The sequence below is a fragment of the Dromiciops gliroides genome, chromosome 5, assembly GCF_019393635.1.
Source record: "Dromiciops gliroides isolate mDroGli1 chromosome 5, mDroGli1.pri, whole genome shotgun sequence".
NCBI classification, from domain to species: domain Eukaryota; kingdom Metazoa; phylum Chordata; class Mammalia; order Microbiotheria; family Microbiotheriidae; genus Dromiciops; species Dromiciops gliroides.
This window is the reverse complement of record NC_057865.1, coordinates 148,929,027-148,955,832: the sequence shown is the minus strand read 5'-3', so window position 1 is coordinate 148,955,832 and position 26,806 is coordinate 148,929,027. Positions and strand designations below refer to the sequence as shown.

The window sequence follows — 26,806 nt, the reverse complement described above, 5'->3', positions numbered from 1 at the left end:
TTCCATTCAATTAAATTCCATTCAATAAACATTCAGTGCCTACTGTTCCCATTGTTCCTGCTTATCAAATAGTGTTGGGGTGGAGGGGGGTGGCCTCTGGTGGGGAAGGAGACACCAATTCTGCAGTTTTTGTATCACTGGGTCTTAGTCACTTACCCCTATCCGAAAACTGTCACATTCTCTCGTTATTTGGGAGAGGAACTGAGATTCAAGGACTCTACCTCTTTTGCAGAGGTGGACCTATTTGGATTATCTTGAAGTTACCTATAAAAACCGTCCCCATCTAGAAGCTACGGGTAATCTTCAGTGATCAGTCTGTCAATGTGTTGCTTCCTTGACGTATTCATAATAAAATCCTTTTCGTTCTCTTTGCTCTGAGTTTTGCCTCCTTAATCAGGGTGAATTTTCCTTTCAACACTACTAAATGCCAGGTACAATGCTAAGAGATGGAGGTTAACGGCTCAGTCAAGGTCAGGCAGGTGGCATAGGCTAAAAGCAGAATTTGAGGCTAGTTCTCTGACTCCAAATCCATTGACCCTTTCCACTCTACGTGTAGGGCAGTTTCTTAAATAAGTACAAGAACTAAAGAACACAAATATTTGTACTAAACTAACTAACCTGCCTGGTCCTCCTAGTTTCAAGTTTGTGTGTAATTGAACTCCTTTGTCAAATCTAATGAAGTCTACAGACCCCTTCTCTGAATAATGTATTTCAATGTATAAATAAAACACATAGTTATTACAAAAGGAGTCAATTATATTAAAATAAATGTTGGGGGGGTTTTCCCCAAACCAAGTTCATGAACTCTTGCAACCTATCCACGGATCTCAGCTTCTAGGAGCATCTTCCTAGGTGGATTGATTGGCCCTTGCCGCTTCCGACCTCCTCTAATTTTAACGAATGGAGGGAAATCTCTGCCTCTCTTCTCTCCCTGAACCCTAAAAAGCGCACAGAGCTGCTCTGGGATGTGTCGGTTGGGGAATTATGTGTAATGTGGTTATGTGCACCAAAGTAGATAAATGCCTCAATGCAACCCGAACAACAAATTCTAAGCCCTGGCTTCTTCCACACGTAAAACAAAACTAAACCCTTTTCTCTGTGTTTGTGCGAGTGCAGAGGGCGGGTCAGGGTCATCCCAGCTGCCTCTGAAGTGAGGGACACTGAGGATGTCCTCCGATGGGATAAACAGGCAAGCACCAAGACGAGAGGGAGATTCTAGCCCACCAGAGGCAGGTGAAGGGGAGGCGGGACTGAACTCCTCACTTCCTCCCCGGCTGAGCCCCGCCCCCTGCGCACGCGCACTGGCAAACCGTTCACGTGCTCCCGAAGGACCTCTGGCTGCTAGGGCCCTTAGTACCTAGACCATCCTCGCAGCCTGGGCAGTGCCGGGGCCCCGAGGGGGCAGCATGGGCAGAGCCCAGGAGGCGGGTTGGCTGGCGGGCCTGGTGCTCGGGGCCGGCGCTTGTTACTGCGTTTACCGATTGGCCTGGGGGAAAGAAAAAAGCCGGAAGACGGCGGCTGCGGGCGGGAGTCGAGGCTGCCCCGCGGGGCCAGGCCAGACGCTCCTCCAGCGGGCGTCCGGCCTCCCGGTGGTGGCCAGCCCCTCCCCTCCTGCAGGTGAGCGCCCTCTTCCCCCCACCCCGGAAGACCCGGGATCGGGGGAGAACGAACCGCGCGCGTGGTTTCCTTTCTTCCCCATGCCCTGGAGGCCGGGGCAGCCCACGGGTGGATAGGGTTTGCAGCCCCGGGACAACTCGGGCTGGAGGAAAAGCCTGTGGAATGAAATGCTCCCGAGCGCTGGCCCTGAAGCCAAGTTCAGATCCAACCTCAGCTACTTAGCTGTGTGACTCTGGCCAAGTCACTTTACCTCCGCCTGCCACTGTTTCCTTAGCTGTAAAATGTGGGTTAACAATAGCACCTTTCCTCCTCGCCCCCCGAAATGCCGCCTTCTTTTCCTAGATTTGACTCTCCAGCTCTAATCTCTAGTTGGTCGTGGAGGTTAAGTTCCTGCCACTGCTGTGGTGGTCCTTTTTAAAACTGCAAATATAGCGAAAGCCTTTCTCCAGGTCCCAGCTAAAAGCCCACCTTCTACAGGAAACCTCTCCTGTTCCTTCTTAATATCAATGCCTTCCCTCTGAGATTTTCTCCAATTTTTATTAGCTACAGATATAGATGCATAGGTATACATATAATTTATAACTTACTCCACTGTATCTGACTAATACCTTTTTCTTACAACAAACTTACTCCTATTTGACTAAAAGCCATTCTTGAGGATCTGGATATTAACTGAACTTTCATGATAGATGGTAAGCTGATATGACTCCAGAGATACTGAAGAAAATTAATATTCCTCAGAAGTAATGGAAATAATATTATTTCCCTAGAGTTGTATTTCTCCTCTTGCCATGATGTTTTTGCTCTGCTATCACCTAAATTTTGTTTTTAAACTGGACAGCTAGGTGGCCAAGTGGATTGAGTGCAAGGCCTGGAGTCAGAAAGACTCTTCTTCCTCAATTCAAATCTGGCCTCATTTATTAGCTTTGTGACCCTGGGCCTGTCACTTAACTATATTTGTCTTTGTTCATCTGTCAAATGAACTGGAGAAGGAAATAGCAAACCACTCCAGTATCTTTGCCAAGAAAACCCCAAATGGGGTAAAAAAGAATCAGACACAACTGAACAACAACAAATCACTTAATTTATTTGCCATCCTTGATTCATTTTCAGTGATTTTATCCTATTATGTAATTAGGAAACCTTATTTACTGACATTAAATGGCTTGCTCATAGAGGAAAGATTGATGACTCTGCAGTCTGAAGATGCAGATCTACCCCTGTGTTGAACTGGTACCAACAAAATGTCAGAAGTCCTAAGAACAGGAGGGCTTCTTAACCTTTTTCATATCATGGTCCCTTTTAGCAATCCGGTGAAGCCCATAGACCCTTTCTTAGAATAATGCTTTCAGGAGGTATAAAATCAAATACATAGGACTGCTGAGGAAAAGAAATATGTTGAAATACAGTTATTTTAATTAAAACAAAAACAAGTTCATGAACCTGAGATTAACAGAGACCTTTAAAATATTAGGCTGCTCTTCTGTGAAGTATAACATGGTTAAGAATTGCAATCAGGGGGCAGCTAGGTGGCTCAGTGGATAAAGCACTGGCCCTGGATTCAAGAGTACCTGAGTTCAAATCCAGCCTCAGACACTTGACACTAGCTGTGTGACCCTGGGCAAGTCACTTAACCCCAATTGCCTCACTAAAAAAAACAAAACAAAACAAAAAAGAATTGCAATCAGGTGTGGATGGGTTGCACTGTGCATTAAAGGAATAGTTCTGTGCTGAAGAACGTTTTTTGTTGTTGTTATTGAACTAAAAATGCTGTTATGAATACAAAGGAATAAATTTAAAAATTTTTTAAGTTTTTTCATTGACTAATGTTAAACTTTTCAAAGTACTACATGATATTCCGGAAGGCTCATTTCACTTAGGGAAGGGAATAAACATTTATGATGCATTTGCTACTTGCCAGGCGCTGTGCTAAGTGCTTTATAAATACCTTATTTAATTCCCCCCACCTGGGAATCCTGGAAGCTAGGTGCTATTATCCCCACTTTATATTTGGGGAAACTGAAGCAGACAGAGGTTGAATGAATCAACCAGGGTCACAAGCTTGGAAGTGTCTTGGGGCTAGATTTGAATTTGGGTCTTTCTGACCCAGAATTTTTGGTTCAGAGCTCTATCCACTGCATTTACCCAGCTGGTTAGAAGACCATAGCTAGAAAGACCGTTTCAGTGGACATTGTCAAGAAGTAGCTAGCTAGTCAAGCGACTGGCTGTATGACAACTGTCATTGATCTAGAATTGGAAGGGACCCCAAAGGTCATCCAGTCCAGCTCTCTCATTTTACATTTGAAGAAAATGAAGCCCAACCGTGCTCAAGGTCACAGAGGTAATAAGTGTCAGAAGCTGAGCTTTGTAGGTACCCTCTGTCCATCCTTCTATGTGACTCACCCTCTTTGCCAGTCATATATTTCCTGAGTGCTATTCCTTTCACCAGTTCTGTCACAGAGGCCGGCATTAAATATATGCTGCCCCCTATTTGTGTTACCCATGTATCTCTCTATGGATCTGGAGGGGAGTGGGGATCACTGTCCTTCAGGAATTATGGTACAAGATTTGCAACCATATTGCTTCTCTGGGAGGATATCGGTTTGAAAAGTTGACTTTTGTGCTAAGAAGCAGCTTGAGATCATGAAAATCTCTGTGTAATTTTCCTTTTCATTTCTCCTCCAAACTCATTATCTACCCACAGCAGCTGTTCTGGCTAGGTGGATTGACTCAGTAGGCTGGGCTTCCAATTGCGTGGTACGGTCTAGAACAATAATTTCCAAACTTTTCTGGTCATATATCAGTTAAAAAAAAAAACAGACAAAAAATTAAGACCATGTTCTTGCAATGTATATTTACACAATTACAAATTACATGATATGTACAATGTACATTTTAAAGTTTTACAAAATAGAGATTTTAAATGGATAAGAATATTTTTAAAAATATTTTATTAATGGTACAAAAATAATTTTGCTCTTGCTAAAACTCATAATGCTATTTTAATGCAAGCATTGGGATTGAATATCCTAAATTACTTTTGAAAAAATGTTTTTACTTTAATCCTTTGTGATACAGTGATTCGAAGTTCTAGTTCTGTGTTGTTTGTTTCAAAACTTGGTTTTAATGGCTGTCAGAGCTGAAAAAGAAACCTCACAAAGGCACCTAGATTAAAGAGAAAGAAATATATTTCTTGACTGTGCCCACTAAATCATTATTGTTCAATCTGTTACCCAACTGTGCAGAGGTTTTTATTGAAATTCAATAGTAAATTTCCATCTTCCCTGATGTCTGTTAGTTGTTCTTACAAACTAATTAGAGCGTGTTACGTTTTTCTATTTTTAACAAATGTGTTCAAAACCCAGTCAGATAACTTCATTTGGAACATTGCTTAAGCAGAATGGAAAATTCACTTTCCAGTTTTGTTTTGTTTTTCCCATGTGCAGATAAAGAGGATTTTATAGATGGTACACATAATTTTCAGCAACTGAGGATGGTGAATACCCAGGAGGAAGGATGAGGACTGAGAAAAACGGATGAGATGTATTCATTAAGATATCATTGGTAGGGGCAGCTAGGTGGTGCAGTGGATAGAGCACTGGCCCTGGATTCAGGAGTACCTGAGTTCAAATCCGGCCTCTGACACTTAACACTTACTAGCTGTGTGACCCTGGGCAAGTCACTTAACCCCAATTGCCTCACTAAAACAAAAACAAAAACAACAAAAAAGATATCATTGGTAACTTGGAAGAGAGTAGTTGCAGTTGAATTGGGTTTGAAGAGTAACAAGTTTGAGAAAAAACCTTAAAAAGACATATGTAAGGGGCAGCTAGGTGGCGCAGTGGATAGAGCACTGGCCCTGGATTCAGGAGTACCTGAGTTCAAATCCGGCCTCAGACACTCAACACTTACTAGCTATGTGACCCTGGGCAAGTCACTTAACCCCAAGTGAGGCAATTGCCTCACTTTAAAAAAAAAAAAAGACATATGTAAATATTAGCGAACTGTTCTTATCATTAGCTGAATGAACCAGGAAAGGCTTTCTGCAGAAGGTTATACTTGAACTGAGTTGTGAAATATCAGGGAGGAGATGAGGAAGAAAGCATGGCAGATATAGGGGAGAAATAATGCAAAGGTACAGAGTGTATACAAGAACATGGAAAAAGGTTAGAGAGTTAGGAGTTTTGCCTGCTAATTTCTATTAAACTCTGTGTTAGCATTTTCAAGGGGAAAAAAAAAATGATTAGAGAGATAGGGCGGGGCCAGATTGTAAAGAGCTTTTAATGACAAACAAAAGGTGATATTTGATCTATTTCCCAGATTGTGTCACCTCCAGAATCAATTTCTTCTGACCTGGTACAGCAGCTCTTCCTGACTTCTTAAGTGCATGTACTCTTTCCTGCCATAGCTCTTGAAGTTATTAAGATCTAAATGCAGTGATTACAGGTATCAGTTGGCAAAAATAGACCATGATAGAAACACTGATCAATGTTTCATTTTTTCATCTTTGTTTTCCTATTACATTCTTCTAGGGATCCTCAGTGGAGGTTCTTGTGATGATGGGAGCTAAGTTGTATCTTAGACCAAGCTATTTGAAGACTCATGTTTGCCCCTCTGCTTTTTGCTGCTTTACAAGGAAGTGTTACTATTTTCTTACCAAATAAGTATGTCATTTTGCCTTCCCACTACTCAGTTTTCTCCTTTTTAACCATGGTGTTCTACCACTGAGTTTACATTCTAAATTGGCATTGCCTTTAGCCATGTGTCTGCTTAGCAAGGATCTTCTAAGATGTTTTCTTTTTTCTTTTGGCCTCCTTCTGGGAGCAGTTTAATATAAACTCCTAAAGGAAATTATTAATTAAAATGTTAACTAATTTTTCCATTGCCTGCCTTCACCTTAAGGTAACCAGTTATCAAATTATGTCAGCTTAGTTTAGAGGATCTTACTTAGCAACTTCCTAGCTACCAATTTTTCAGTCACCACTGCACTCTGATCCAGCCAAATTGTCTTTCTTTTTGTTCCTCACACAGACACACTTCTCCCATCTCTTTGCCTTTGCACTGGTCCTTCCCCATGTCTTACTTCATAGAGTCCCTCTCTTCCTTTAAGATGCTGACCTCCCCTACAACTTCTAATGCCCACCCTCCCAAAACTACCTTGTATTTGACTACTTTGTATATGTTTGTATTTGTTAACCATATCTTTATGCTATACATGTTTACATGTGTATTTGTCTTCCTTACTAGAATCATACTTCTTACAAATAGGAGTTGTTTCATTCTTTGTACTTGTATTATCTCACATCACACTGTGCCTTGCACATAGTTGGCTCTTAATAAATACCTGTTGATTGATTGATCCTTCCTAGAATTTCTTCACCTCTTCACCCTCTGTCGCCAGTGTTGGTGCATAAGCTACACTTATATTCGTGGTACTCCTTTTACTTATGCTCATTGTGAGTGATATAAAAGGAGACTAATAAATGCCACATGAAGTAGTAGACACACAACGAAACCAACTCCTTTCTTTGCCTCTCCAGGGAGAACCTATGAATGAACCATCCTTCCAGCTAGCTGTGTCTTTCTTTTGTCTTCTGGTTTCATTGATTACAAAAATTTCGGTATTGCTGGGGTTCAGTTCTTTGATGGTATGTTGCTTTGCTGATCACTGGACATTTAGAATACCCAAAGTTAAGTTGGTGTTCCTATGTAGCCCCAGAACTGTATAATTCTAAGCAGCCTTAAAAGCAGCCAGCCGCTAATAAACAGCAAACTTATAAACAATAAGCCATCTTATATTGCTTGCCTTTTCAATGGGTGCTAGAGGGAGGAAGAGAATGTGGAACTCAAAAAGTTTGTTAATGAATGTTAAAATAAATAGAGTGTAATAATTTTAAAAAACAAAGCATCTTAGAAAAATGTTTATATTGCATACAGATATAATGAGATTTTGGAAAATTAGGTTTCATGACAGAAAATATTAAAGGTGATAATATTGGAATGAGTAAATTTATACTATGGCTATCAAATTATATTACGTAGAAACTTGGTTTCAGGTAGAGACATAAAAGCTGTCTTCCATGTATTTGAAGACTTGTAATATAGAGAAGGGAAGTTATATTTGCTCTTCTTGGTCTAAGAGTTCAGAATTAGGAGCCATAGTTGGAAGTTGCAGAGAGATGGATTTAGACTAGATGTAAAGAAAATTGATGGCTGTTCAGGAGTAGAATGGGTTGGCTTAGAAAGTAGTCCATCATCCCTGGAAGTCTTTCAGGGGACTCTAGATGGCTGGGTAACATAAACACAGTAGAGTTCATCCTCTGGTTGAATTAGGAACCTCCATGGTTCCTTCTGATTCTGAGGATTATAGCTCTAGGGCTAGAAGGGGTCTAGTCCAGCCACCTCCTTTTACAGATGAAGAAAACTGAGGCCCAGGGAAGTTAGATAACTGGCCTATCCAAGGTCACACAGGTAAGCAGCACAGACCAGCATCTGAGCCCAGGTACACAGTAGAATTCTGAATCTGGGTAATTCTAGTAGTCCTTTGCTTTCTTTTTTCTGAAAATATCTATATGACTTGGCATATAATTTAATCCAATCAACTCATTTTATAGATAAGAAAGTAAGGTCTGAAGTAATAGTCATACAAGTAGTAGGTGGCAGATCCAGAATTAGACCCGGTCTCCTTGACATCTAATCTAGTAACTTTTGCCTTACATTATGGGGTTCCTGGGGGTCCCTTGTAACCCCAAGATAATATGAGTCTATTAAAGTCATTTAACCTCTTTGGATCTCCTTTATCTATAAAATTGGGTGGGAAGAGACAGTTAATTTGATTATCTGTAGCTTAAAAAAATTATTTCAATGATTGCTTTGCTTAAAATTTTTTAAACTCCAGGATATTCTTTGTGAAAAGACTGCAGGACAGCAACTTAATAACTGTATATTGAATTGAAGTCCTATTTTATGGAAATAATTGGAGACTAAAGGGATTCATTTAATAAATGTCCAGTGCAATGAATCATCAGACTTTTTAAATGCTTATTAACAGTCGATTGCTTATCCAACTGCTAAAAGCTTTCTCTCTCTTAATTATGTCCCACAATCTATATTTGAATCTTTCCCTGTGTACTCAATAGTTATTGAAGGACATATTTTAATCACCTTTTGGCATTACATCATAGGCCAAGAGAGAAATTGTGAAATTTGGAGGGGGTGGGGGGGTTGTGGTTGTTAATGGTATAGGGTTTAGGTTTTTGTTTTTTGTTAGATTTTAATTTTTGAACAAAATGTCAGTTAAGCTAAGAGATTATGTAGAATTTAGTTAGTGGCTTTTAAATTAAGTAAAACATAGGTGTAAACATGTGTGCATATATGAATGAAAAATCCTTTAAGTACTCATTATGTACAAAACACCATGCCAAGGACTGGGGGTTCAAATAGAAAAATTTAGAAAGCTCTTGTACTCAAGAAGCTCACACTCTGATTAGAGGAGACAATGCTTAAAAGAATTCAGTTGTAAGAAATTAGAAATTCCAAGGGGTAGCCGTAAAGCAGGTGGCAAGACCAATGAGTCCTTAGGGGGAATCAGCCGATCAAATGATAATGTGGTGAGTGCCTAGAATAGCACCGGGCACATAGTAGGCACTTAAAAATGCTCATTGTTTAACTCATATCATAGGATTTGGAGCTGGAAGGAGCCTCAGAGATCATGTGTTCATTTGTACATATATGGAGAGGAAACAGTAAATTTTCATTTTTCATAGGCTACCTCTGAGTGTTGTTGTTATTGTTTGTCATTCATTCTCAAAGAGGACCATGACAACTGGGCAGTGTCATGGCTTGCACTGAACTGGATTTAAGTGAGGGAGGGCTGTGCAAGGTCACCAACCTCAACTCTCCTCCTGAGCCATCTGGGTCCAGTAGCAAGATAAACATCAGGATGACTGGATATGGCCCTGGGTGTTTTTTAAGGCAATTGGGGTAAAGCGAATTGCCCAGGGACACACAGCTAGTAACTTAGTATTCCGTTTCTGTGATATAAAAGTTGTCAAATCTTCGTTCATGATTCAATTCAGCCAATATTTATTAAGCCATAAATAAGGCACTGTGCTAAATGTGAGTAATATGAGATTGAAAAAAAAATGATTTCCTCCCCTGAGTCACTTCTAATGTCAGAATTCATCTATGCCAAACTATTGTTTATATAACCCGGTGGCAAGCATGAGTGGAGAAGAGGACAGAGTCAAGGAGAGAACCTTAAGAATTAGAGGAGCAGCATTTTTAAGGGTTCTAAAACGAAGTTTTCTGAAGGTATGCCTAAGTCTGCATTAATTACTCTCACTGTTTCATAGTTGACCTGGTCTTAGAAAGGTCAGAAATTAATAGTTTGAGTACCCAATAAATCTAATTGACTTTTTTTCCTTTCTTTACCTTTTTTTTTTTTTTTTTATGAATACACTTGACAGAGGATGATTTTGCCAAATCATCTAGTATACTGGAAGCTCAACATCTTAAAAAACTCATTTGCTTGCTAGAGTCAACTGAGGATCCTTTAATTCGTGAAAAAGCTTTGATTACACTTGGTAACAGTGCTGCTTTTTCGATCAATCAAGTAAGTAATCTGTTCTTAGGAAGCAAGTTTCCTTTATGCCTGTTCCACGGTAGAATCTGTCAGGTTAGAAAATAATTTATTTCACTAGAGATGACATGCTTTTGGGGGCCTGTAGAATGAGGCTTCTTCGGGGGGCAGGTAGTTGTATAGTTGTATTTGTGTGTTATATACACTTTTTTGATAGTCTGGTGAAATCTGTGGACCCTTTCTCACAATCATATTACTTTTTTAAAAAAATTTGTAATTGAAGGAAAAGGCTAACTTTCACTTAGACATTAATGAAAATAAATATTAATTTTTTCCCCATCCAAGTTCTTGGACCCCCTAAATTCTAACCATAGATCCAAGGGGAGGAACTGATTTAGAGAAGATGGAACCCTTGTCATGGTAACAGGAGGCATTCCCGCTCCTGAGATTCACCATCAACCAGATTACTAACCTCAAGGAGGTAGTCCTTCCTGGGGCCCCAACTGTAATTAAATGTCTGGCAAATCTAAGGAGGTTTGATAAAGAGGCTCCTCTTCTTCCTTGAAACCTGGTTCAGGGTTGTCAGGCAGTAGTTTTGTGGGGCTCCCAAAACCACAGGACCCAAGATATTTGTGTTAATTCACCCTAGCTCACACCCAATTCCCTACATTTCATAATATCACTTTTTAATTCACCACTTCCGTGTACTGCAGTATACGTCTAAGAAGAAAAACCCTGGAAAAAGCACTAGACTGGGAGCCAGAAGACTTGGGTTCTTCTAGTCCTAGCTCTGCCACAGTCTGACTGTAAGATACCTCCATTCTTTGGGCCTCCATTTTTTTCATCTGTAAAATGGGGGTGTGGGTGGAATGTCAAGTTGTAGATCATCTCCAAGATCCCTTGCAACTGCAACATTTGGTGATTTTAAGGCATTTAGGAATTCAGATCTCCTAAAATGTCATCACTAATGTATTCAGATTAGATGTATCTTTGGTGGGCTTTTTGTCCCTTTTATCCTTCAATTGTATGAAATTTTTAATAGAAAAATTAAAGCAATAACTATTGAGTGATCTGCCTGCCACAAGGCATCATGAGTCAGTGGAAAGAATGTTCAGTGTGGAGTTAGAAAACCTGTATTCAAATCCTGATTATGCCATTTGGTACCTGTGTAACCAGATCACAGAACTTCTCTGAGCCTCAGTTTCTTTTACCACATTAGAAAATAATGTGTGGGGGCAGCTAGGTGGCGCAGTGAATAAAGTGCTGGCCCTGAATTCAGGAGGACCTGAGTTCAAATCTGGCCTCAGACACCTGACACTAAGCTGTGTGACCCTGGGCAAGTCATTTAACCCTCATTACCCTGGGGGAAAAAAAAAGAAGAAAGAAAATAATGTTGTGGGAATTGGGTAAGCTAAGAGACTTTAGGTTTCTTCCCGTTCATGATCTATAGACCTGTTACAGGAGACAGCAAATCTGTTATATAGTATACAGGCTCTGCTACTCTAACAACTGCAGATTGTAGGTTTGCAAACAGATCGATATGTTCAGGAAGCTGTTGTATCTTTCAGTGCCTGATGGTTTATTCATTTGAATGAAAAGGCTCCTGGAAGCTATTTCTGAAAGTAGCACACTTCCCAGAAGTACTAAAAAGCCTAACTTTAAATAGTTCCTTCTCATTTCATATTTCCTTTTTTGACTTCCCAGAATAGAGAAATGGGAATAAGTTGATTTTTAAAATCATTTTTGGTTCATTCTGATTCTCCTCACTCACACCCTGGAAAGAAGTCTATTCCTAACCTGTAAAGATTTGGGGTGAGAAAGAACAAAGCCAAAAAAATGGCTGTTCTTATCATTACATGTATGTAAAGGGTGTTTATTTGTTAAATAAAATGCATTATTCCCTCAACAAAACTCAATTATGACAAAAGAATGAAATATTTTGCTAATTTCTTCTATGTTGGTGTATCCTGGGAAGAAAAGTTATGGGGATTTTCCCCTTATAAGCAGTTGAACCAATTGTTTTTTCTTTCAGTACAGGAGCCAGGAGGGTGTTTAATATGGTCTCAACAAGAACTCCATTTTCCAGGCTTACTTGGAACATGGGAATTGAAATGCTTATTTCAAAGTTGTTGTTCACTTGTTTCAATCATGTCTGACTCTTGACCCCATTTGGAGTTTTATTGGCAGAGATACTGGAGTAGTTTGCCATTTCCTTCTCTAGCTCATTTTATAGATGAGTAAACTAAGGCAAACAGTGTTAAGACTTGCCCAGGGTCACACAGCTAGTAAGTGTATGAGGCTGGATTTGAACTCAGGTCTTACTGACTCCAGCCCCCAGTGTTCTAGCCACTGCACCACCAAGTGAATTACATTTATAAATGTAATTTATTACATTAATTACATTTATATATTGCTTATATATTACATAAACTCTGCAAGATTGACTTTATATTCCACTGCAGTGTTTTGAAAGATGGTGTAGTACAGATAACAGGAGATTTGTTTACCCTGTATTAGATCCCTTGACAGATAACATTTAAATAACGTCAGGCCATGAGCAGAGCACTTTACAGTTATCTCATTTGATCATACAACAACCCTGGGAGGTGGTGCTATTATTATCTCCATTTTACAGTTGAGGAAAGTGAGGCAAACAGCGGTAGTCACTGGTCCAAAGTCACACAGCTATTGTGCTGTGTGAGACAGAATTTGAAGTCAGCTCTTCCTTACTGTAGGGCCATTGTTCTATTCACTGTTTCACCTAGCTGCCCAAGCACTTGAATCCTTTCTTTTGTCTCTACCTGTGATTTCATTGGTATAGGAAAATCTTTATAATAGTCTTGGAAAATCAGCTGGGGGAGTGGAGGAGTTAAATGAAATCCAAAGAGTGTGAATAGAGGAGCCAAATCCTAAAGCAAAAATGGTGAAATCACAATCTTATTTTCTCCCTTTTAGGATATTATTCATAATTTGGATGGTCTCTTAGTTATTGGAAACATACTGAAAGACCCCAACCCCAAAATTAAAGAGAAAGCTTTAAATGCCCTAAATAACTTAAGCATGAATATTCAGAACCAGAGGGAAATTAAGGTGAGTAACATTAAAATTTAATTATAGGAAAATAATTATAAAAAAACAAATTATGTCATTTTATCGAGGAGTCATGATCAATCAACAAGCATTTACTTACTGTGTACCAGTTACTTTACCTGGAGGAGGTCAAAAAGAACTCTTTGGGAAATGGGTCAGTGGAGGGATGGAACCAAATATCACTTAAGAGCCTAGAGAATGTTCTTCGTTGGGGTATGGAGCAATCTGCCTGTTTGAAAGGAGACTAATCCCGGGTTATGGAAGAACACCAGAAAGACCACAGTGAGTTGGGGAGCTGCTTACATTAAGAGGAACAAATAATTATTTGAACAATAATAATTGAAAATACATGTGGATTATTTTAAAGTTGGTCTTTATAAATATTGAGAATTAAGGGATTTGGAAGTAACTGAAATTATATAGGTCACATTTTTTAATATTTGGGGGAAAAAAAATCTTTTAAAGACCATATTTGAACCCCAGAATTTTAAAGAAATGTGTTATATATCAGCTATAAAGGGTGAGAGTTCATCAGGTTTTGAACATAACTGATATGATGTAGGACTCTATTGAAATAAAATCAGTGGACCTGTAAATAAAAATTCTTGAGGTTTTTGGTATTAGAGGCAATGTGGTATGGTAGCAGAAGCACCAGACTAGAAACTTGAATCCTACCACTAACTAGCTATGCTAATTTGGAGAAGCCATTTAACTTTTTTAGGCTTTACTGTGGGAAGCTGAAGTAGATAATTTCTAAAGTCCCTTCCTTCTCAAGTATAGAAATGTTTAAAATTACTTCAGAGGTGATCTATTCATGGAAGAAAAAAAAATGCCCTTTATGACACTTCCATTAAATGGTTAACCTCGCTTTGCTTAAGAATCTCCAGCAATGAAGAATTCACTGTCCTCTGAGGTAGCCTATTTTATTTTTGGCTGGCTCTGTTAGAAAGGTTTTCCTCCTACTGACCTGAAACCTGCCTGTTCGCAATTTTCCATTGCTCCTTGCTCTGTCCTCTGGGTCCAAACATCAAGTCTAATCCTCCAGTAAAAAGAACAAAGGGTTGAGAATTGGAAACCTTTAGTTCAAACCCAGCTTTTATCACCTTGATAACATGGTGGCTTCTCCAGGCCTCAGTTCGCTCAGGTTGAACTATATGACCTCTCAAGTCCCTTCCAAATCTAGATTTGTGACTCTTCTTTGAAAACCCTTTATTCCTTTCTCTTCTACTATAACAAAAGAACTTATTGATAACTTTTGTTTTCACATGAGTCATTTCCAAATATGTCCCTCTCCCCTCTACCTTGAGCCTTCCTTTGTAACAAAGGGGCAAAAATTCATTAAGCAAAACTAACATATTGACCATGTGTGACAACATACAACATATGTATTTGCTCATCGCTTTTCTGTGGCCAAGATTTTTATAATTATATGACATTCAGCTTTGTTTTATTATTCTTTTCATTTATATTGTCATTGTGTATATTCTTTTCTTAATTGTGCATACTTCACTAGTATCAGTTCACATGAACTTCACATTGTTTCTCTGAATTCTTATGTACATTTTAAATTATAACACAGTAATCCTTTATGTTCATTTAATGCAGTTTGTCTAGCCAACCTCAAGTAGATGGGCACCTACTTTATTTCCAATTCTTTGCTACAACAAGAAGAGATGCTATGAACATTTTGTTACATGTAGGGTGTTTGTTTCTGTCCTTGCAATATAGACCTAGCAGTGAGATTTCTTAGTCTTTCAGTGCCCTTTAAATACCTTGGAGATTTCTCCAGAACCTACCCTAAGCTTTATGCAAGCCAGATCCTCCTAAAATAACTTCCTATGACATAGATTCAGTCCCTCTTTCTACCCTGATATACTTCCTCTAAAGGCATTACAGCTTGTTAATGTCCTTTATTTAAAAAAAAAAATTAGACTGGACTTTCATGTAAAGCATAGAAAAATACAACTCTCAGAGATCTTTCTACAGTAGAAAGTATGACTTTTAAGTTCATTCTGGGCATAATTCAGTTGTCTGTTGACTAGAACAGATTGTCAGGATAACTTTGGATTCTTTCTGAAAAGTTGATAGACCCTCATGTTGCTTTTTTTGCTAATAGTAGTATTTTAAGGCTGTGTTAACCTAACCTGCATCCCACATGACTGAGTAAATACTTGTTTTTTTTCTCTTTTTATCCTTTAAAAGGATAACTTTGGAGAAAAGCTTGCCCTATTTTGCCCATTTTTTGTTTACCATAACAAGGCTTTGGGGAGCCTTCACTTAAGGGACTCCACCCAGCCAAGGGGGCCTATTATACAGATATTGAGAAAGCTTCTTCCTTTGCCCAAGCACTTGGGGATGATTTTATTTCATCCTGGATGAAATTGAGTGGTATTTCTGAGGTTCCAAAATTTTTGTTTTTCTTTCTTTTCTCCAGGTATATATGAGCCAAATCTGTAAGGAGACCATCTCCTCTCCCTTGAATTCAAATGTACAGCTGGCTGGCCTGAGATTATTAACAAACATGACAGTCACCAATGACTATCAGCACTTAATTGCCCATTCAGTTTCAGACTTCTTTGATTTGTTATGTGTGGGAAATGAAACCACCAAGGTATGAAATGCTTATTTTTAAAAATCAGCTTCTTGCTTATATTAATTGAAATTTCATTTCCTCATCTGTAAATTGTTGGTTTCACTGGTCCAAATGAAAGTTTCATATACGCATTGCTCCTTTTTGAACAAAATGGCGAGGTGTGAGCTAGGTGGCAATATAATAAAGTAGATTAAGAACTGGTTGGCTGGTTTCATGAAGAGCTTGGAAGAAACTCCTCAGTGGAATGCCCCAGGGATCCATGATTGCCCTGGGGCCTTTTGCCATTTTTAATCACTAACTTGGATAAAGGTGGAGATGATATTCTTATCAAAAAAAAGAAGATGGCACAAAGTTGGGAGAGATTTAAAACCCTGGATGGCAAAGTTAGGATTCAAAAAGATCCTGATAGACTATAATTTAAGGCCAAATCAAACAAGATATAAATTAGTAAGGACAAATGCCAAATTTTACTCTCAATTTTAAAAAAATTGACTTCACATGTCAAGATGGAGTAAACATGTTTAGAGATGTGGGGGTTTTAGTGGCATGGGGGTTCACTGTGGGTCAGCTGTCAGATAAGACAGCCAAGAATACTAATGAGAGCTTAGGCCAAATTAAGAGAGGTAAAGCAGGAAGAATAAGGAGGTGATAGATGCCTGACACGCTGCCCTGGTCACACCATATTAGGAGTATTATATGCATTTCCAGGTACCACATTTGTAAAAAGATTGGAAAAACTAAAAGGCAACCAAAATGATAAGAAGACTTGAGATCATGCTTCATAAGAAGTGGTTGAAGGAACTGGGATTTTTAGCCTCAAGAAGAGGAGAAATAGAGCAGAACATGATAACCTTTTTCAGATTTTCAAGTAACTGTCATGTCCATTTGACTCCAGAAGTTCGATGGGCTGCAGCTGCTACTTGGCAAGCTCAGGTTTGATGTGAGGAGAAACTTTCTAACATTTGGAGGTAGTGGGTTTCTCCCCATGTGAGGCATTCACACAGAGATGAGATGATCACCTGATGGTTATACTGGAGGATTTCTTTTTTCAGGTATGGGTTGAACCAAATGGCCTCTGAGGTCACCTCTGTGAGATTCTTGGATAATGTCTTCAAGATAATTTGCAGATGAGGCCAGATTGTTATCATAAAGCTTTTTTAATGCTTTCCATAGATGAATCTACTTAGATAGGCTCTTAAACAGACGCATCACCTATGCTTAGGTGGAACTAAGCTCCAAAGAGAAGGTAATTCATGCCTTTCTTACACATCACAGATAAGAGTGGCCATGCCAGCCTGGCCTTTCCATCTTTACCACTTTCTTCCTGTTCCCTAACACTCTTGCTGCCTCTTTCCCTTTCTCCCTCCCTGTCACTAACATAGCAGCCCTGAAAATCCTTTCCTTTTCCTCCCCTTCTTCCTACTCGTTGCCAACCACCTCCTGTTCACCTTCCCCATTACAACTTGGGGATCCCAGATTGGGGAGCTCTTTCTGGGTCCAGGTTTCAATGCTGGCTCTGCTGTTCTTGGACCAAATGATCTCTTAAGTCCCTTCTCCTTCTGAATTCTTTGATCCTCCCCTCTCTTCTTCTCAGATTCTTTTGCCTTCTGCTATCTACATTGGCTCTTACATGTCTACTCAGCTGGCTGACTTATGTTGCTGCCTGGCTAGCTACTGAGATTCATCCCTCTACCCCCAATTTCCCCCCTTTCTTCATCATACCAGGGATAGCACTTTTGTTCAGGCCTATTTAACCACCTTCTGTTGTCCTAAGTGCCCTTCTGTTTGGAGTTAAGGCCTCCCCTTCTCTGTCTACCTCTCCCCTTCCTGGATTCTAATACTAGGTTTGGGGAATTAAGGAATGGACATGGCTCCCAGTGAGATCCTCTTAGTCCTTCCATACAGATCAGTTTATTCCAGGCCATTTAGGCCAAGGGCACAGAACACTGTGTATCTGTTTCAAAACATATTTTATGGGGGCGGCTAGGTGGTGCAGTGGATAAAGCACCAGCCCTGGAGTCAGGAGTACCTGAGTTTAAATCTGGCCTCAGACACTTAACACTTACTAGCTGTGTGACCCTGGGCAAGTCACTTAACCCCAATTGCCTCACTAAAAAACAAAAAGCAAAAAACAAAAACAAAAAATCAACAACATATTTTATGATTTTGAAAGACAAAGTTGATAGCACAGTATTTCTTTCTACTTACGTTATTGCAAGTTTACATCTGTCATGAGTCACTAGCCAAAAAAAATTCATTACTTATTGGCCAACCTTCTGGTAATGAGTGTCTCAAAGTGTTAGGTAGGCACAGGCTTTTGCCAGGACTAAACCTTCCATCATTCCTGCCAGAATTTGTGCTTTGCTGGCATAGCCCTCAAGGACCTCAGTGCCACAGTAAGGCATGGGAATTGGCTTGTGAGGTCTGTTTTGGAACCTAACCACATTTTCTAACATTTCTTCAGGGGGAAAATCCATTCTGAGTTTCAAATAGCTAATTTGCAGATGACCTCTTGGAATACAACTTTCATAAGCAGTAACTGCATTGGAGACCTGGCTGTTGGGCAAACAACCACTAGAATGTTGGATAAACTTTCCCTATTGGACCTAAGATACTGTTTCCCTTTGAATAGTAAAAACCTTACTAGTAGTCCATGTTACTATCATTGGGATAGGAATAGTGAATACTTATGCGATGCGTGTGAAAGAAAAATTAAAATTCCTAATGCTTAAAATAACCATCCTTCCATTACCACAAGATGGCACTTTTTACCAGTCAAGAACCCGCCCACAAACCTGGAAGTGGATGGCAACACAGCTTCAAACAAAGACAACAGTACTTCAAGAAGGCTAGAGCTAAGAGGGACCTTACAGACCACTCTTTTCAGTCCTTTCATTTAGCCATTAAGGGAACTGGCCAACAGAAGTGATTTGCTGAAGGTGACAAAACAAATCAGTAGCAGAAGTGGGACTAGGACTCAGCTCTCTTGACTCTCGTACCACTGCCCTTTCCATGTGTCTTGTAATTACCTCGTCTGAAGTTATGACCTTGGTACTACTATAGCATCTCTTCTATATCATACAGTCACATCAAGTTTTTAAAACTACATACTACCTAATGTGACCTATGGTGATATCATACTTCATGTCTCCCTGATCAAATATTCTCTCTATGCTGGTTTTAGGATCATAGATTTAACTCTTAAAGTGATCAGAAATTATCTAGTCCAACTCCCTTATTTTACAGATGAGGAAGTGGAGGCCTTGAGACTGGGAGGTACTTTTCCCAGCATCAGGCAGGTAGTAGGTAACAGAGCGAGGATTCAAACTAAGGCCTGCTGACTACAAGAACTCTTTTCACTATGCCATTCTTCCTTTGATTCATTAATTGTTTGTTTGTTGATGCTTGAAGGAAGCCTAATCCTTAATCCATCCATAGGAGTCATTTTAAAAAATCTTTTATGACTCAGGTTTGCTTCACGTGAACAGAACCGTTCTTTATCATATTTTATAAACTTTGGCCAGTTTTCCCCAAGGTATGGTAATTAACAGAGGTCAAAGACAAGTTCTTTTTTTTCTGAAACAGGTACTTAATGGTAGCATCAGGCACTCAGGTCATTTCTAGGGGATTGTGCCAGAGGAAGGTCTCTCCATCTCTCCCACAATTTCAGAAGTGGAAAGACTACCACCCACTTTGAGCCTGCCATTTTATATGATTCGTTTATACAAGAATAGATTTGTAAAAAGCTATTTTTCCCCATCTAGTGTTCTAACCCATGGTACTGCTTTGTCATGGCACCAACAGTCCTCAGCTCCCAGATTTCTGTAGTTTCAATAGCTCATTTAAACAGGTGAGTTTAAGTGGGATTAGTTTTAAAGGAATGTCTAATTTGAATATTTTTATCCTTCTTTCAGAGTTATATAAGCAATGAGAAAGCTGATATTTAGGTTCTATAAACAAGAAACTTTCTGATAGCCATGGTTTTTATATCAGCTTTATGTCCCCACATATCTCTCCCCCATTCCTTACACAGAGAGCCATCCCTTTGAACAAACAGTAAAAAAGAAATAGAGGAGAAAAATGCTGTTGAGTAAAACCAGCTAACACATAAGTCTAGTCTGATGGCATATACAGTGCTCTACACCTATCATCCCCTTACCTCTGGAAAGAAGGAAGAGTGGTGCATTCTCTTATCTTCCTTCCCACCAAGCTTGGTCATTATCGTTATGCCATGTTTAGATTCAGTTTTTATAATTCTCCCATTAACATTATTGTAGTCATTATGCATGTTGTTTTTTTTGGTTCTTCTTTTTTCTCTTTGCCAGCACTTTATGTTTTCCTATGCCTCCCTGTATTAATCAGTTCTTTGAGCATAGTAAAATTCCATCATGGTCATGTACCAAAGTTGGCAGAACCATTCCCTAGTCAATGTGGTGTCTACTTTGTTTCCAGTTCTTTGCTGTAACAGAGTATGTTGTGATGGCTATTTTAATGTATATTAAACCTTTCTTCCTGTCTTTGAGTTCCTTAGCATATATGCTTAGCAATGGGATCTCTGGGTATGGCCTTGTTTAAAACTTTAAGTTATAGCATTTTTCAAAGTGGTTGTAAAAGGTTTTCATGCAAATAGATACCTTTTCAAAGGTAAGTTATAGTCTGCTGCAAAACAAAACAAGGGGCAGCTAGGTGGCGCAGTGGATAGAGCACTGGCCCTGGAGTTAGGAGAACCTGAGTTCAAATCCGGACTCAGACACTTAACACTTACTAGCTGTGTGACCCTGGGCAAGTCACTTAACCCCAATTGCCTCAATTAAAAAAAAAAAATTTGTTTAGTCTAGGTGCCCAAACAGCTGAATGAAAGTCATAGTTTTTAAATGTATGTTTTACTTAAAAATCCTGCCTGCTTCTCAAGTACTGATAATTCTTATGAATATTTTGTAAATTTATAGGATCGTTAGATCTTAGATTTGGAGCAAGAAGCAACCTTAAAAATCATCCCATCCAATCCCCTCATTTTACACATGAGGAATATGAATCACAACAAGCTTAAGTGATCTATGCAGGGTCATGTGACTCATAAGTATCTGAGGCAGGATTTGAATGCCTCTCTGTTTGACTTCATGTCCAGAGCTTTCCCCACTACATAATCTAATTGCTCTGTACGTGGAGTCAGGAAGACCCCCATTCACCTCCTGCCTCAGACACTTAGCCTCAGCATCAGCCTCCCCATCTATAAAGTGAGGATAATAATAGGATCTACTTCACAGGGTTGTCTTAAGGAACAAATTAGATAACACATAAAGTTTCCTACAAACCTGAAAGTGCTTTGTGTTAGCTCCTCCTCCTCCTCTTCTTCACCATTCTACTTCTAAGGTAGCATAGCTTAGGTGATAAAAGCTAACTTTTATAATTAGGTACCTAGTTATTAATAAAATGCCTATTACTGGGTACATTGCTTACCTTCTCAATGGGTTGGGCATGCACTGGAAGGAGAGAGAATTTGGAACTCAATTTTTTTAAATGAATGTTATAAATGAATGTGAACGAATGAGTGAATAAAGAGGAAAAAATTTTAAATTAGAGGAAAAATATTCATTATTTTTTTCCTACCTGTTTCATCTGTTAAAGCTTATTTTAGAGTCTTTTGTTTATACATCAAGTCTATCTCTCTTTGGAACTGTGTATTTTGAAGGCCAAGAAGGCTCAGTTCCTAGGATCCCATTTCAGTTAGAACTAATATTGATAAAAATTAACTTTTTTAAAAAGTAAATTTGACAGCATTTATTTATACACTGAGATCAATTCAGTTCATTGCACATATTTATTTCGAGACACTGGGCTAGGTAGATGCTAGGGAGAATACAAAGAATGCTTTAAGATGTGTTCCCTGCCCTCCAGGGGCTGACAACCTAGTTTGGTTGGTAAAACATAATAACCCCTTTCATTCCTTAGAGCTCTTAGAATTTTCCAAGTACTTGACTGTGCATTCTCATCTGTGCAGTCCTGGGTAATAGGTAAGGCAGGATTTTACATGGAGGTAAAGAGGCTCAAAGAATGAGTAATTTACTCAAGATCACATGGCATGTATGTATATAGTGTTCTGCTTCCACAAAAGTCCCCTGACTGTTATCTGAGGACCAACCTAGGTAAATTCAGTCTTATCACCAAGTTGGCTACATAATAATTTATTTTTTTTAAGACATAGCTACTCAAAGAGCATCTGCTAAATTGTCTTAAATAGATTATGTTTTAAGTCAATGGAGGGACTACGTATGCTGAGAAAAATCACAGATCATTGAAGTATTGGAATAGTGATGTTTTGTTGGTATAATCAAGGGGCTATCAAGATCCCCAAGACAGGGAATTCACACTTCCAGGCAGGAGAATTAGAATAAGCGTGGCTAGCAAGAGTGTGTGTGTGTGGGGGGGGAGGTCAGGGGACAAATGGGTCAGGGAATAGGGCCTTCCATCTATCCTTTAGCTAAATGTCAAGGAAGAAATAGGAGTCACATGGATTTGACCCAAAGGTCTAATCACTGTAAAATGGACAGGAAGCATAATTCCTGTGTTTTAGCTCTTCAGTGGTTTATTTTGTCTCCCCCATTTGACTTTTTCTCATTCACATTCATCTCCTCTCCTACCCAACACCCTCTTACCTAACTTTCCACAGTTTCCCTTTGACCCACTGTTTTTTTTGTTTGTTTTTTTTAGTGAGGCAATGGGGGTTAAGTGACTTGCCCAGGGTCACACAGCTAGTAAGTGTTAAGTGTCTGAGGCCGGATTTGAACTCAGGTACTCCTGAATCCAGGGCCGGTGCTCTATCCACTGTGCCACCTAGCTGCCCCGACCCACTGTTTTTTTTTTTAAGCATGGGGGGTGGGGGAACATTTTTGAGGCTATAGAGGATCACTTATTGCATATTCTGTGGTAGTCCAAGGATGTGTCCTGTTTTCCTGAAAAGAAATTATGATTTTACAGCTTTATGCCAACTTAGCTAGTAAGTATTCTGTGGGGGTCAGGTATGAGATGTTAGTGAGAACAATGTGTTTTCTGGACTTCATACACAGGTATGGTTAATTTACTCTGGTGATGTAATAGACTATTGTTGGAATGGAACTAAATTTTCAAAATAGGTCAGAGGATGTAAACACATTAATTTTGTTCGTATCATGCACAATAGCTATTCATGCTTAAAGCAAAAGGAAGGCTTTTTTTTTTTTTAAAAAAGGAAGGCTTTTAAAGGACTCGAGCAGAGATGGGGTACCCCCTCCTAGTCCTGCCAATAACCATATACATTTGAGGGAAAGTGTTTAAATTCTTTGAGCCTCTGTTTTCCCACACATAAAATGCAGGTATCACCACTTGATATCTAAACTATTTATAGCTAATATCTAAGTTAAGATATTTAGAGCTAAGATATTTTAGCTCTTAAATGCCATCTTCCTACATAGCTAGCATACAAGAATATGTTGGTAGCTTCAGGTTATGTTAATGGGAAGCTGACTGTGTTATAGATCTAAACTAACTTTTTTATGTTCTTCATTTTTATATTGATTTATGTGATGTTTAAAATCTAAATTGTGGCCGCCTTAAATTAGAAGCTTCAGCACCAGTGTTTGGGCATTAAACATTTATTAAAGTATATTTACAAAGAGTTCAGAAAGTTAAGAAAAAGAAGTCCTACCTAGCCTAGAGTTCCAGCCTGGTTGGGTTCTTCCTCAAGTCCTCCTCCACGAGCCTGCTTTAATCAGGAACTCTCTCTAGCAAACTGTGGAAGCTTTTTATAGGCCTGGAACAGAGGCGGTCCTGGTTGGGTTCTTCCTCAAGTCCTCCTCCACGAGCCTGCTTTAATCAGGAACTCTCTCTAGCAAACTGTGGAAGCTTTTTATAGGCCTGGAACAGAGGCGGTCCTTACACACTGCTTCAAGCTGATTGGTTGGCATCATCCAAATCTATTGGTTCTGGAGGTGTTCTCAAGGTGTGATTACAATCCAGTTAACTTGAAGTAGGCTAATCAGCAGTTAATCGCTCTCACTTGATTCAATCAGTCTAGATTAATCTCCAGGTGGGTCTTTGAGTATCTGCTAAATCCCATTATTTCATCACATTTATAAGATTTCTTCCATTCCTTTAAAGTTCAGGTGTCTAAAATTGACTAACGAGTATTCTCATTTCAGATTCAGACTTTAAAAGTGCTTTTGAATTTGTCAGCAAATCCAGCCATGACGAGTGAACTTCTCAGTGTGCAAGTAAATATTTTATATACTTACTTATTTTGTTTTAAGCTTTATGGCACAAATTTATTTAATCACCAAGAAGCTATTAATAATGACATTAATCAATATCAATCCACTAAAAACAGCTCTAATACTGAAATCTCAGGCCATTCTGTGAATAAGTATAGGAGAGCTATTATTCTGAAGAACAAAAGTAGATATATGAAATTACATTGGTCATGCCATTTCATTATTCCCCAAAGGAAGCCTTTATTATTAGTTTAATGCATGTATGATAAAATTTAGTTTTTTTCACTGTGAACTTTATGACTTGAAATGTTTTCATAAAACCTCTTCTAGTTCACACAATGATGAATTTTTCAAAAAGAAACTGTACCTTAGGTATTTTAAAATAATAAGGATTTTTCCCCAAAAAAAATTAAACCACATACTGATATTCAGATCATGCAGTGTTCTAAAGTTCATTGTCAAACTTAATTTTTTTTCTTTTTTTTCTAATTTGTAGGCTAAAACAAGTATTTCTATAACATAGTATAATAAAAAATGATTGCACATGAAACTGCATATCTATTATGTACAAGTTGCTCTTCCTTTTAAATATGTAAGAAAATTATTTTCTTTTTTTTTCTTCCCCTCCCTAGAGATGACTACCATTAGGCATAAATATGTATAAAAAGATTTTCTTATAAATTGGATAGTAAACTATTTTCAGTTATTTTAGTAAAATGTAAAATAATATAATATAATCATTATATACCAGGATATATAAAAGATATGATATATATTAGAATCCTAAATTTTGATTTTAAAGAATAATGCTTAATTATTTCATCTTTCAGGTGCCATCATCATTGATTTCCCTCTTTGAAGGAAATGTGGAGAAGGAAATTCTTACTCGTGTCCTTATGCTCTTTGCAAATTTAAATGACAATGTAAAGCAGAAAGAGAATGCATTTGCCCAGCATCAATTTAATAATGGCTCTCTTTTCTCTCTACTCTATGGAGAATCTACAGAGTGTACTGAGAAGTTGCTGTCCTTAGCATATCACCATGATGTTGATGTGAAAGAAAAAGTTGCAAAAATACTAACTGTACTTTGATTGGCCTTGTATTTCAAAAACAACATAATTACCCAGTGTTGCAGTCTGTGTGAGACAAATGGTTGTGACACATTTATCTCATTCACATAGTTTGGTGCTGTCACTCCCTAGATCACAATGGTGACTGCAAAGCCTTGGGGCAGAGAAAGAACATTCATTTAGGAGTGTTATTCCAGTTGGCGGAAGTAAAACTAAGGTTCTGATCAGCCATTTGCTCATGTATTCTCTTTGCCATTTACTATAACCAAGGGAAAACAGTAGAATCTATGAAGATTTCCAAGATTTCTTGTACCCTTGATCAGTAAAATGAAACTAGAAGGATGGGATCCACCAATCAGAGAGTATGCACTAAAGCAAGGAGCCTAGACATATCTGGAAGATTCTTTGTGACTTTCTGGTCTAAGACACTAATGAAGCCCTTGAGGACTCTGGTGCTGGAGATCTAATTCAAATTTATCTACTCTGGATGTATGGCATGAGGTTATCACCTGAAGAGAAATTTGTTATGATTTTATACTTGAAGCCTTGAAAAAATGAAAAAATTATTGTGAGATAAAATATTATAAGGACATTTTAACAGTCGCCTTAATTCAAATTATTAAGAATTTTCTCATTGGCTCTGAGTTTAAATGAACACTACAGAACTTTTTTAAGAATGGGAATTTTGATCTGTAAAAGCTACAATGTATTTTTTAAAAATGTATCACAGTGCAATTAAAAAAATAGCTTTAATAAAATTAAACAGAACAAAGTCACTATAACTATTGTGCAAAACAAATGTGACCAATAATCTGTGTGATGTCAGTTTTATTCTAAGAATAGTCTTAATCTATATCTAGCATACACCTGGATTCTAATACCTACCACCCAACTATCAGGATTTGAACCTGAGACAAACCACTCAATGTTTCTGACAAGCCTCATTTGAAAAATAGGGATAAATTCACTCCAATTTCTTCAAGGCTATTTGAGGGATCAAATCACTCAATAGGTGTGAAGATGCTTTAAAAGTGCTATTTGAATACATGGGACTTAGGAAAGAGCACAGATTGGAGGCAGAGGACCTGAGTACCACCCCTACTCTGTCATCTACTCCCTGTATGACCTTGGGCAAGTCACTCAGGACCTGTTTCCTTATTTGAAAAAGAGGAGTTGTATTTTCCTTCCAGCTCCATGTCTTGGATCTTAACGATTGGACTAGGACAAGAAAATTGATTTGGTTCAACTTAACACTGAGCCATCACAGTTCTACCTGGTAAAGAAATGGGTTTTTCTAAGTATGTACCATGTGCTTTCATTTTGGGGTTTGCTATTTTAATAAATTGTACTTTTAAGCAAAGGACTGTAAAGCAATTATTATTTTAAAGTGATTGTGACTAGCATGTGTACTATAATTATGTAACTCAGTTTTTGTCTTTATAAAAAGAGGTTTTTGTTTAGTAGAGGTAATTGTGAGGTACGTTAAAGGACACTGGGGAAATTGCCAAATAAACTTTGGGTGGCTCATGTGTCTGTTCTTGATGTCTTAAAGTATCATCAAACCTTTCTGAAATTGTCAGCCAAAGTACAGAAGATAAGAGTTGCTACT

General features: G+C 38.5%; 1 protein-coding gene across 2 annotated transcripts; it reads left to right on the top strand.

Annotated features, from left to right (window-relative positions):
• Nucleotides 1–1,317: 1,317 nt before the first annotated feature.
• Nucleotides 1,318–26,741, top strand: ARMC10 (armadillo repeat containing 10). 2 transcript variants are annotated; one of them, XM_043968445.1, is made up of 6 exons: nt 1,318–1,617; nt 10,086–10,231; nt 13,154–13,288; nt 15,723–15,899; nt 24,059–24,130; nt 24,958–26,740. In XM_043968445.1, the coding sequence occupies exons 1-6, from the start codon at nt 1,407–1,409 to the stop codon at nt 25,216–25,218; spliced, it is 1,002 nt and encodes a 333-aa protein (XP_043824380.1). In that variant the 5' UTR covers nt 1,318–1,406; the 3' UTR covers nt 25,219–26,740. The 2 variants fall into 2 exon arrangements, with proteins under 2 accessions (XP_043824380.1, XP_043824381.1); XM_043968446.1 differs by lacking the exon at nt 15,723–15,899 and having other exon boundaries at nt 24,958–26,741.
• Nucleotides 26,742–26,806: the final 65 nt, after the last annotated feature.

What these genes read in the sequence shown, in the direction of transcription:
- ARMC10 (XM_043968445.1), top strand. Translation starts at nt 1,407, where the DNA reads ATGGGCAGAGCCCAGGAGGCGGGTTGGCTGGCGGGCCTGGTGCTCGGG. An exon ending in AGAACCAGAGGGAAATTAAG is followed by an intron (nt 13,289 to 15,722) that starts GTGAGTAACATT and finishes TCTTTTCTCCAG; the next exon opens with GTATATATGAGCCAAATCTG. An exon ending in GTGAACTTCTCAGTGTGCAA is followed by an intron (nt 24,131 to 24,957) that starts GTAAATATTTTA and finishes TTCATCTTTCAG; the next exon opens with GTGCCATCATCATTGATTTC.